The sequence below is a fragment of the Rana temporaria genome, chromosome 2 (genome assembly GCF_905171775.1).
Source record: "Rana temporaria chromosome 2, aRanTem1.1, whole genome shotgun sequence".
NCBI classification, from domain to species: Eukaryota; Metazoa; Chordata; class Amphibia; order Anura; family Ranidae; genus Rana; species Rana temporaria.
The window spans coordinates 129,578,221-129,590,469 of record NC_053490.1 but is presented as its reverse complement, the minus strand read 5'-3'; the positions used below and the strand labels follow the sequence as shown (position 1 = coordinate 129,590,469).

The window sequence follows — 12,249 nt, the reverse complement described above, 5'->3', positions numbered from 1 at the left end:
AATTGAAGCACTAGTGGCTGGATTCTCTATTTCTTTGACGCTAAACAAAAATAAGACCACTTACTGCATCATAAAAAAAAACTGTCTACACTACAGCACACAACGGTGGAAACTAAATCAGATTAGTTGGGTGAAACCAATGGGAGACATCCATGCAATACCTGGAGTTTCAGTAACTGCAGCATTGGTGGCTGGGGCCTCTTTCTGTGGTGCTAAATAAAAAAATGAGACTACTTACTGCACTGCACCATATAATTATTAGGTCATTTTTTTTTAAACACAGGATAAAAGCCAACTCAGATTAGTTTGCAAAGTGTGATAGCCCAACCATGCAATCAATGCCTAGAGCTTCAGTAACGGCTATATAATTCTTTGGTGCCGAGCAAAAATTAAGAACACTTGCTCTACTGCATTATACAATTATGCAGTACAGCACATAACAGAAACAAAATCCAGTTTCTTGAAACCAATGGAAAACATCCATGCAATCAATACCTGGAGCTTTAGTTACTACTGCATTGCTGGCTGTGACCTTTTTCTTTGGTGCTAAACAAACATTACATTATAGAATTATGTCAATGTTTTAACATAGGGTAAATTACAGTTCTTATTAGTTTGCCTATATCTGTGAAAAAAAGCATGCAAACAATACCTGGAGCCTCATCAACTGCACCCTTGGCAGGAGGTGCCTCTTTCTTTGGTGCTAAACAAAAATAAGACCACTTATTCCGCTGCGTCATACAATTATTTCTACACTATGGCACCAAATGGTAAAAGTCAAGTCCAATTAATTTGCTGAAACCAACATGCAATCAATACCTGGAGCTTTAGCAACTGCAATACTGGTGGCTGGGGCCTCTTTCTTTGGCGCTAAACAAAAATAAGATCACTGTATTATAGAATTGGGTCAATCTTTTAACACAAGGTGAAAGCCACCTCAGATTAGTTTTCCTAAAACAACCATGTAATCAATACCTGGAGCGTCAGCAACTTCAATATTGGTGGGAGAAACCTCTTTCTTTGGCGCTAATAATAATAAAAAAAAAAAATGACCACTTACTCCATTTTTTATACAAAAAGCTGTAGACAACAGCACAAAATGGCAAAAGCCAATTTGCTAAAATCAACGGAAGCCAACATGCAATCAATACCTGAAGTTTCAGTACCTGTAACACTGGTCGCTGCCGTCTCCGTCTTTGGAGCTTAACAAAAGAAAGAACACTGCAGAATACTGTCTACATTTCACCAAATTTAGATTAACGCAAACTCAAATTAGTTTCCTGAAACCTGAAAATACAACTGTGCAATCAATACCTGGAGCTTCAATAACTGCAACATTGGTGGGAGGGGTCGCTTTCTCTGGCGCTAAACAAAAAATCTCATCCCTTAATCCACTGTTTCACACAAAGTTTAAGTTTACACTACAGCACAAAATGGTGAAAGCCAAGTTAGATTTGCCAAGTTTGAATGCCCAATCAATGTCTGGAGCTTTAATAACTGCAACACGGATGGGCTGTGGCCTTTTGGTGCCAAGCAAAAATTAAGAACACTTCCGCTCTTGGATCAAACAATTAGGTCTACAGTACAGCACACAACAAAAAAACCCAGTTTCCTGAAACCAATGGGAAACAGCCATGCAATCAATACCTGGAGCGTCCGTAACTGCAATGTTGGCAGGAGGGGCCTCTTTCTTTGGTGCTAAATAAAAATAAGAACACTTATTCCACTGCTTAATACAATTATGTCTACACTATGGCACAAAATGGTGAAAGCCAACCGAGATTAATTTGCTAAACCAGTGAGAGCCTGGAGCTTTAGCAACGAACACTGAGGCCTGTCTTTGGAGCTTAAATTTGTTCGAAAAGGTTAAAAGTTTTAAATCTTTAAGTAACTTTTTTTTTTCAGTTTTGGGTAGAGTGGAGAATGATTAGAACATCTGTCATGTTTTTATTGTTGTACCCTCAGATTCACCCTCTCCATTTGTCCCATTTACCATCATTGAAAGTGAACAAAAACACAAGATTTTGGGTTGTCCCAAGAAAAGTAATAGGAGGGGAAATCTTCCAATGGGGACACTAGTTCTGGTGAACTGGAATTCCCTTAATTTACAGGGATTTCCAGTCACTTCCTGCAAATTTGTGAAAAAGAATCCATGCAATCAATACCTGGAGCTTCAATAACTGCAACTTTGGCAGGAGGTGCCTCTTTCTTTGGTGCTAAACAAAAATAAGACAACTTATTCCGCTGCTTCATACAATTATTTCTACACTATGGCACAAAATAACAGCCATGTCAGGTTAATTTGCTGAAACAGCCATGCAATCAATACCTGGAGCTTCGGTAACTGCAATGTTGGCAGGAGGGGCCCCTTTCTTTGGCACTAAACAAAAATGCACTGCATTATATAATTAGGTCTATCTTAACACAGGGTGAAAGCAATCTCAGATTAGTTTGACTAAATCTGTGAAAAACAACCATGCAATACCTGGAGCTTCAGTAACTTGAACATTGGTTGCTGGGGCCTCCGTCTTTGGAGCTTAGCAAAAGAAAGCACTTTTTCATTGAAGCATACAATACGGGCTACATTTCAACACATTAAGGTCAAGTTCACACTATGTCAGTTTCCTGGAGGCCATGTTTCCATGGGCGGAGAACACAAGGGGAAAAAGTCCCTGCACCTCTAGTAAAATCGCAGCTGCAGGAAAACCACCTAGTGCTATGCAAAAAAAAAAATCCACACAAGCATGCAATCAATACCTGGAGCTTCAATAACTGCAACATTGGCAGGAGGGGCCTCTTTCTTTGGCGCTAAACAAAAATAAGACAAACTTATTCTGCTGCTTCATATTATGGCTACACTATGGCACAAAATAGTGAAAGCCAAGTCAGATCTAATTTGCTGAAACAAGAGCCAACATGCAGTCAATACCTGGAGCTTTAGCAACTGCTACATTGCTGGCTGGGTCCTCTTTCTTTGGTGCTAAACACAAATAAGACCACTTACTCCACTGCATTATATAATGCCAATATCAAAATATCAATATTTTAACACAGGGTGAAAGCCAACTCCCATTAGTTTGCCTAACCATGCAATCAATACCTGGAGCTTCAATAACCGCAACATTGCCAGGAGGGGTCGTTTTCTTTGGTGCTAAAGAAAAATATCATCACTTACTTCATACAATTAGGTCTACACTACAGCACAAACTGGTGATTGCCAACTCATTCATTCGTCAAGTTTGCCCAATCATGCAATCAATGTCTGGAGCTTTAATAACTGCAACGCTGGTGGCTTTCCTTTCAAGCAATTTAGTGCCGAAACAACTAATCGATTAATCGGCCAGTAACATAATGGGGTTAAAAAAAAAAAAAAAATAGCCCTTTATAGTACAAAAAGAGTAATCACTACTGTTAAAATTAATACAAAAAAAATCTTTGTACATTCGGTGAATGAAACAAAATTGTTTGACATTTTCTCTTGCTTTTAACATCGTTTTAAAAAGAATGTTGATTTCTGAAACGAAAACCACATACACTGTCTGAAAATTCCTTTCACCAAAAAGTTTTCCATTTCTAAATTTTCCCATCGCTGTGGTTAAAAAAAAAAAAAGAAAAAGAATGTCGATTTGACCCCACTGACGATTAGAAAATCGAACGAACGTTCTTAAAATTGTTTTTGAAGGAAGGCATTGTTGTATGGCCAGCATATAATATATTATGGTTCTGTTGGAAAATTTGCAAAACAGTCTAACTTTTTTTTTCTTTGACTAAAAGAATTTGATCTGAGTCTATTTATCAGATTCACCCTCTAATGGTATATACAGTATATCTCCTGGATTAGTATATACAGTATGTTTCTCTTCGGTCTGTTATGCTCAGAGTGGATTTGAGATTCTGCTCCCTAACCATATAGTTGGTTATTTTTATTTACCACTTTATAGAGATATTTAAGAATAAATTGCCTTTTTTTTTTTAAACTTTACATATTAACTAAAATTATACACCACACTTTTTTAAAGGCAATTAACAGATCGATTATTCCAAGCAATAATCGGCCAACTAATCCATTATGAAAATAGTTAGTTGCAGCCCTAAAGCAATTAAAGAAAAAATTAAGAACACTTGCATCATACAATTATGTCTACAGTACAGCACATTAAAAAAATAATCCAGTTTCCTGAACCCAACAGGAAACATCCATGCAATCAATACCTGGAGCTTTAGCAACTGCTACATTGCTGGCTGGGGTCTTTTTCTTTGGAGCTAAACAAAAATAAGACCACTTACTCACTGGATTATATAAATTATGTCAATCTTTTTAAACACAGGGTAACAGCCAACTCCTATTAGTTTGCCTAAACTTGTGAAAAACAAACCATGCCATTAATACCTGGAGCTTCATTAACTGCAACATTGGAAGGAGAGACCTCTAGCTTTGGTGCTAAACAAAAAAAAAGACCACTTATTCCGCTGCTTCATGCCATTATGTCTACAAACAAAATATTGAAAGCCAAGTCAGATCAATTTGCTGAAACTAACATGCAATCAATACCTGATGCTTTAGCAGCTGCAATACTGGTGGCCGGGGCCTCTTTCTTTGGCACTAAACAAAAATAAGACCACTTACTCCACTGCATTATATAATTAGGTCAATCCTAAAGTGGAGTTCCACCCATAAATATAACATTACATCAGTAGTTTTAAAAAAATGTCATTAGTCCTTTACGAAATTTATTTTTTAGATGCCTTCAAAGTGGTGTTGCTAGGCAGAATAGTTAATCTTCCCACTTCCTGCACCTAGGTGCTTAATGCTTCCTAACCTACACCGCACAGACTCCTGGGAATGTAGTGGGTGTAACTTTCCAGGAGTCTGTGCACTCCCCAGTCTCAAAGAATCATGTGACTTGGACAGCACAGGTGCTGAAACCTGATCTGACACTGCTTGTGCAGCACTGAGCATGTGCGAGATTTGCAAGGCTGAAATCCAGGAAGTCATACAGTCTGGCTTCATGATGCCCACACTTAAGATGGCCCCAGTCAATTTCTATTTTATAAAGTGTCTAAAATGGTGTAACAACCTAACAAAACGGACCTTAGTTTACAGACTAACTTTACTAGAATACATTAAGCTTGTGTATTACAGGGGTATTTATATTTAGAAAGTGAAATTGTGGCCGGAACTCCGCTTTAACACAGGGTGAAAGCCAACTCTTATTAGTTTACCTAAACATGTGAAAAACAACCATGCAATCAATACCTGGCACTTCAGCAACTGCAATGTTGGTGGCAGGAGCCTCTTCCTTTGGTGCTAATAAAATATAAGTCCACTTACTTCATTGTTTTATACAAATAGATGTACACAACAGCACCAAAAAAAAAAAAAAAAAAAAAATAATGCAAAAAGCCAACTCAGATGAATTTGCTAAAACCAATGGAAGCCAACATGCAATCAATACCTGGAGCTTCAGTACCTGCAACACTGGTCGCTGGGGTCTCCGTCTTTGGAGCTTAACAAAAAGAAAGCACACTGCAGCATACTGTCTACATTTCACCAAATTTAGATCAATGCAAACTCAAAATTTCCTGAAAATACAACCGTGCAATCAATACCTGGAGCTTCAATAACTGAAATGTTGCTGGGAGGGGTTGTGTTCTTTGGTGCTAAACAAAAATATCATACCTTACTACACCGCTTCATACAATTAGGTCTACACTACAGCACAAAATGGTGATTGCCAACTCATTCATTTGTTGTTTGATTGCCCAATCATGCAACCAATGTCTGGAGCTATTATAACTGCAACACTGATGTCTGAGGGCCTTTTTCCTTTGTGCCAAGCAAAAATTAAGAACACTTACTCTATTGGATTATACAATTATGTCATAAGAAAAAAAATTGTTTCCTGAAACCAATGGAAAACGTCCATGCAATCAATACCTGGAGCTTTAGTAACTGCTACATTGCTGGCTGGGGCCTTTTTCTTTCGTGCTAAACAAAAAGAAGTCCACTTACTCTGCTGCTTTAAACAATTATGTCTACACTATGGCACCAAATGGTGAAAGCCAAATCAAATTCATTTGCCAAAACCAGCGAGAGCCAACATGCAATCAATACCTGGAGCTTTAGCAAGACCGGTCGCTGGGGCCTCTTTCTTCGGCGCTAAATAAAAATAAGACCACTTACTCCACTGTATTATATATTTGAGTAAATCTTTTTAACACAGGGTGAAAGTCAACACCTATTTGCCTAAACATGTGAAAAAACAACCATGCAATCAATACCTGAAGCTTCATTAAAGCGGAGTTCCGCCGAGAAAAATGGAACTTCCGCTGTTCAGGGTTCTCCCCCCATCCTGTGTCAAATTTGGCAGTCAGGTCCCAGAAGACAGCAGGGACCCATTAGAACATGCAGCGCGACTCACGAATGAGCAGTAGGGAATCAGGAGTGAAGCCGAAAGTCTTCCCTGCCTGGTTCCCTTGCCGGGAATGGTGGCGGCAGCACCCGGGAATCAATCCGAAGATCGGCTTGGGTAACATCGTGGGCTCCCTGGACAGGCAAGTGTCCTTATATTTAAAAAGTCAGCAGCTACAGTATTTTAAGCTGTTGACTGAGCTTTTTTTTCACTGGCGGTACTCAGCTTTAACTGCAACGTTGGTGGGAGGGGCCTCTTTCTTTGGTGCCAAGCACAAAAGACCACTTACTCCATTGTTTCATACAAATAGCTGTGCACAACAGCACAAAATGGCAAAAGCCAACTCAGATGAATTTGCTGAATCCACTGGGAGCCAACATGCAATCAATACCTGGAGCTTCAGTAACTGCAACTCTGGTGGCTGGGGCCCCTTTCTTTTGTGCTAAACAAAAATTAGGAACACTTTATTCTACTGTGTCATACAATTATGTATATAGTACAGCATACAACACAAAAAAACAGCTTGCCAAAACCAATGGGAGACATCCATGCAAGAATACCTGGAGCTTCAGTTACTGCAACATACTGTACATACTCCACTGCATTATGCAATCATCTCTACATTACAAAACATAAGGCTGAAAGCCAAGTCAGACTTGTTTTCTGAAACTATTGGGAGACAATCATGCAATACCTGGAGCTTTAGTAACTGCCGGATTGGTAGAAGGGGCTGCACTTTTTGGTGCTAAACAAAAAGAAAGAACATTTTTTCCATTGCCGCATACAAACAAAAATAAGACCACTTACTCTGCCGCTTTAAGCAATTAAGTCTACACTATTGCACAAAATGGTGAAAGCCAACTCAGTAATTTGCCGAAACCAGTGAGAGCCAACATGCAATCAATACCTGGAGCTTTAGCAAGACCGGTCGCTGGGGCCTCTTTCTTCGGCGCTAAACAAAAATAAGACCACTTACTCCACTGTATTTTATATTTATGTTAATCTTTTTAACACAAGGCGAAAGCCAACTCCTATTAGTTTGCCTATATCTGTGAAAAACAAGCATGCAATCAATACCTGTAGCTTCATTAACTGCAACATTGGCAGGAGACACCTCTTTCTTTGGTGCTTAACAAAAAATAAGACCACTAATTCTGCTGCCTCGATTATTTAGTTTTAGTCTCTACTAAAATGTTGGTTTAGTCACATTTTAGTGGACTAAAATAGTGTTAAAATGTAGTCTACGAAAATATTTTAGTCAATGAAATTAACACTGCTCAGCGCTCCTCTTTTTAGGTGGTAAGCATTTGCAAAAAAAAAAAAATTATATATATATCTGTTCTTTGTTAAAAACGTTACTATTTTGAACGTTTTAAGTTTATAATCCAATTATTCATGCCCCGTCATCAAAACTAAAAAAAAACATTTTTCAGAGCGCATGCACACACTTAAAGAGCTGTGCTTCCATTGCACAGTATGTTTAAAGCTGCCGACTTGCAGATAGATGTTTTTGAATTGATCAAGGGGGCCACGAGTTCCTCTTCTTGCTCACTAAAGCTGTGAGTGTTGTGATTAACAAATTGAACACACAGTAAAAAACGGCATGCAGTATATAGAGCTCCACTGGCTAATAACGCTGAACTTTTTTTGCACAAGACTAAAATTGTTATTTTATTTGTACTCCTTAAAATTGGAGAAAAAAAATAAATAAAAACTTAATGCACTACCTTTAAAAGAGGTCGTAAACCCGACACAAGAAGAAAAAAAAAATATATATAAAAAAAAAAAAAAAAAACACCACACACACACACCTGAAAGACAAAAGGCATAATGAGCTAGTATGCATCGCATACTAGAGCCCTGCAGCAGCACCTGCACACCACTGAGACAATGGACATATTCCCTGGTGTTCCTTTTGAGTTCCCAGGCTTCCTTCGGAGCGCATGCGACGACATAGGCAGGGTATATAGTAAATCTCTCATAAATGGTGCAAGTTTAAGAGATAATTACAGTACCTACAGGTAAGCCCAATTATAGGCTTACTGGTAGGTACAATTAAGACTTTACTTCCTCTTTAAGCTGAATGCTAGGGAAAAATCATTTACTGCATGTAACATTGCCCCCATACAACACTGCACGCCGGTCACTCAATCCTTTAGGCCACTTTCACACTGAGGAGTTGGCGGCATCAGCAGTAAATCTGCACTTTACCGTTATTATTGCGGCGCTATTTGGCCTCTTTTAACCCCTGCTAGTGGCCGAAAAAGGGTTAAAACCGACTGTAAAGCACTGATCATGGGAAGGGGCGCTTTAGGAGCGGTGTATACACCGCCTCAAAGATTGCGGCTAGCAGGACTTTTTTTACCTCCCTGCCAGCGCACCACTCCAGTGTGAAAGCCCTTGGGCTTTCACACTGGAGTGAAAGGAGAAGCTCTTTCAAGCAGCTATTTAATGTAATCTAAAAGTGGTGGGAGAATTCTATGCAATCTTTTATACACTACGATCAATGCATCATTAGTGACAATAAATGACAAGCTGGACTGTCAATTAGGCACCATCAAGCAAAATTATAGTTTTTTTTTTTTACCCCCACCTTGACATACAAAAAGTAATTCAGTGCCAAGATGCATTCAGCACCATTTCTAAAAGCCAAATCTACTTCCTACAGTAGGTTAGAGCCAAAACGCACACCACACAGTTAGTGACGCAGGAATAGTGCAGTCTTCATACCTGCAGGGCGAGTTTCCAGAGCTGGTAAGGCATCAGAGGGAGGGGGGATAGCCTCTGGAGCTGAACAGTGATAATATAGCACATATAATAAACTTAATTACCAACATGAACTGAGAAGACATTAACCACATCTTGGAACAACTTTTTTCCCTATTGTAAACATATATGATAAAAAATTGGAGACCACAGTACAAATGATTGTGTTTAAAAATGACTGACATGCTAGCGAGAATGGAAAATCTATTTAGCGATTTGTATTTGTGACTGAACCTGTCTGGACTACAATTATTTGACATATGAAAATGTAAAATGCCAGAGTGTAAAACCAGTCACAAAAGTGGACTCAGCAGACCGTGCACTGAAGAAGCTACTTCAATTGAAATACTGTATCAGCACTTTTCCACACCATAGATTAGCAGGCATGGGTGGAGTCAGTGACAGTGTTCATGATGGTAATCAACATAAGATTTCATATGTATATAGCCTGTATATCTCTATCTATATATCTCAAAATAGACTGCAGTTAAGGGAAAGTGATCAAATATCATTTACAGTAGAAGATGGAAAGCATACCTAGCCCATCACAATGCATGGGCAGAGCTCTTCTACTTGTAAAATCCACATGGGTTTAATATTAGACTGCAAATATCAGGCAGCTAATGAGCAGTAAAATTAGAACCAATTTAGGATTTGTATACTTACCAAGTAGGGTATCCCAAATAATGCAACATGTCATGGTTTATGGATGCAGTAATCAACACATGCGAAAGGTAGTACAGCAATTTACAAAAACTGGAGAAAAGGTAGAACAATTTGCACATAGCAATCAGATTGCTTCATATTGAAAGAAACTGAATGTATAGGCAGCTGTTCCACTTCTGCTCCTGTTTTTGCATCCCTTCCCAACACACTTGAAATCCTAACCAGAAGCAGAACATGGACAATTGTTAAAGGAGTTAAGCCATCAACTTGTTGTGATGCTGCAGATTTCAGTTAAACTAAAACTACATAGGTAAGTTTATTTATTTTTTTTCCCTCTAAAAAAAAAAAAAAAAACTCACCACCAGCACCCAGATTAAAAGAATCGGGCTTTACAGTCTTACAAGTATCCAAAAATGCATTTGTCTTGAGTGGTTCAAAACCTACCTGAAGATTGCACAGCTGCTTCAACCTGTGCTGTCGCCGTCTGAGACGCTTCGCTAGCCATCTCGGGATTCTGGGTGACAGTCTCCGTTGCTGCTACCGCCACTTCTGTGGATGCAACAGCAGCAGTCTCCTCCCCAGAAGTTGAGGGAGAAGTTGCTGTAATAGCAGCAGCATGTGAATAAAGTTTAAGACACCATATAACTCCCATAACCACATGCTTCTAAACACAAACAAGCCCTTAAAGTTAAGTGAGAACCAAAACGCAGGCATAAAAGCGTGAGTTTAAAGAAGTACCAACACTCAAGTTAATGAACAGGTGAGCATTAACGGTTTGAGATTTCTTTCAAAATAGCTTGTGAATATATAAAAGTGGTCAAAAAAATAATTCTGCATTAATGAAGAGGAAAAAATACCAAAACATGAAACACCACAAAAAACTGTTTACTGGAACTTTTCTAACTCTGTGTTTTTACCGATAAGGCTATCCATTAGGGACTTGTGCCATTCAATGATAACCTCCAAATTTCTTTTGGTGCTTCATCTCTATTGTTATCACATTACAGCCCAACACGGAAAAACAAGCAGGCCCACCTAGCTAAGTAATGGCCAGGCATGGAAAAGGGAGGCCACTATTACATGCAATCTGGTTTGTACCCAAACCCAGCAGCTATGTTAAGGTATCCTCAGCGGTATTATAGAAGACAATCCCTGGGTTATTTGCTTTGCTCCAGAAGCCAGGGGTATTTTGCTCACTAGGCACCTATTGAGCGTACAGTACACTAAGCCACACCAAAGAGAAGAGTCAAGTAATCCAGTGAGAGTGCAACAAAAAACAACCACAGTTTAAAAACACCCAAAAAGTGCAAGTGAAACATCACAGTGTTAAAGATTTCACGTGGATTCAAGCCACACACACTCAGCAATTTCCCGTCATTCCTCACCACCACTCCATTTATTTTATTCCATGTGTACGAACACTATAACAATAACAACCTCTTTGAAATTTAAAAATTTTGGTCTTCTTGACTAATGCAAGCAAGAATAGCATTGTAGTCTGGCTTTAGGAGTGGATCCTTGAAGAATGAGCACAGGGAAATTTCAAAAGACTTGACGTACACTCAGGAGCTTACCCGTCTCAGCTTGTGGCTGGTGCAGTTCGTGTTCTGCAACTGGGACAGTTTCTGTGGCTTCACCAGGCATTTCTAAAGGAAAAGTAAAGTACACATACTTATTAGTTCCTCTGTGTAAAGCCTAAAAGTCAAACCTACCATTATCAATATTTTATTAATGTACACTGTATAATATTTCCACTTGAGACAGCTGGGTACTTGATGAGCTATTAAGGTGCATCCAACCCCAGCTTATCGCATGCTGGCTGCATTCACCCCCCCCCCCCCCCATTATATTCAACTGGTGAACTTGACAGTAACACCTCCTGTCCTACGGCAACAATGTTCACCCACTGTATCTGTGGAAGAGAAGGAATTCAATAGTCTATAGCAGGGGTCAGCAAACTTTCTGAAAAAAGGGCCAAGTTTACTGTCCTTCAGACTTTAGGGTGGTCAGTAGAAAATGTCCCAGTGTTGGTAAACAATGTCTCATGCTCGGGGGGTCAGCGGGAAGACTAATAGTTGCACCAACATTCATATCGGTGTAAGGAATAGTGTCCCAAGGGCCAGATAATGGCTAGCAAAGGGCCACAGTTTGGAGACCACTGGTCTACAGCAGCCTTAACATTTATTTATTTTTACCCTAGAGGGACCCTAGAAATAATTTCCAGGTCGAAAGTGACCTCTGCCAAGTTTATCAAGGATCAGCGAGAAGAAGGTCCCTTACGTTGGGGTGGTCAGCGAGAAGAAGGTCCCTTATGAGGGGGAAGGAGAGGGGCAGTGAGAAGAAAGCCCCTTATGGTATCAGTGGGAAGAATGTCCCTTGCATATTAGGGGGGGTAAGAAGGATG

The 12,249-nt window shown here is 39.4% G+C and overlaps 1 protein-coding gene across 49 annotated transcripts in view; it reads right to left on the bottom strand.

The window, feature by feature from the left end:
• The window catches only part of NACA (nascent polypeptide associated complex subunit alpha), a 45,771-nt gene that overhangs the window by 30,201 nt on the left and 3,321 nt on the right, over positions 1–12,249 (bottom strand). For 21 of the 49 annotated variants that reach the window (XM_040340985.1, XM_040340988.1, XM_040340989.1 and 18 more), the window contains exons 2-29: positions 11,420–11,491; positions 10,290–10,445; positions 9,144–9,203; positions 7,491–7,541; positions 7,321–7,365; positions 7,108–7,158; positions 6,805–6,855; positions 6,116–6,160; positions 5,939–5,989; positions 5,611–5,661; positions 5,457–5,507; positions 5,258–5,308; positions 4,553–4,603; positions 4,391–4,441; positions 4,213–4,263; positions 3,101–3,151; positions 2,930–2,980; positions 2,758–2,808; positions 2,486–2,536; positions 2,330–2,395; positions 2,166–2,216; positions 1,648–1,698; positions 1,152–1,202; positions 976–1,026; positions 820–870; positions 653–703; positions 496–546; positions 162–212 (exon numbers count right to left, since the gene is read on the bottom strand). In XM_040340985.1, the coding sequence (XP_040196919.1) occupies positions 162–212; positions 496–546; positions 653–703; positions 820–870; positions 976–1,026; positions 1,152–1,202; positions 1,648–1,698; positions 2,166–2,216; positions 2,330–2,395; positions 2,486–2,536; positions 2,758–2,808; positions 2,930–2,980; positions 3,101–3,151; positions 4,213–4,263; positions 4,391–4,441; positions 4,553–4,603; positions 5,258–5,308; positions 5,457–5,507; positions 5,611–5,661; positions 5,939–5,989; positions 6,116–6,160; positions 6,805–6,855; positions 7,108–7,158; positions 7,321–7,365; positions 7,491–7,541; positions 9,144–9,203; positions 10,290–10,445; positions 11,420–11,489 (1,564 nt within the window). In that variant the 5' untranslated portion in view covers positions 11,490–11,491. Of the gene's footprint in view, positions 1–161; positions 213–495; positions 547–652; positions 704–819; positions 871–975; positions 1,027–1,151; positions 1,203–1,647; positions 1,699–2,165; positions 2,217–2,329; positions 2,396–2,485; positions 2,537–2,757; positions 2,809–2,929; positions 2,981–3,100; positions 3,152–4,212; positions 4,264–4,390; positions 4,442–4,552; positions 4,604–5,257; positions 5,309–5,456; positions 5,508–5,610; positions 5,662–5,938; positions 5,990–6,115; positions 6,161–6,282; positions 6,310–6,804; positions 6,856–7,107; positions 7,159–7,320; positions 7,366–7,490; positions 7,542–9,143; positions 9,204–10,289; positions 10,446–11,419; positions 11,492–12,249 lie in introns of those variants that run through there. The other 28 variants (XM_040341009.1, XM_040341018.1, XM_040341017.1 and 25 more) reach the window with 12 other exon arrangements.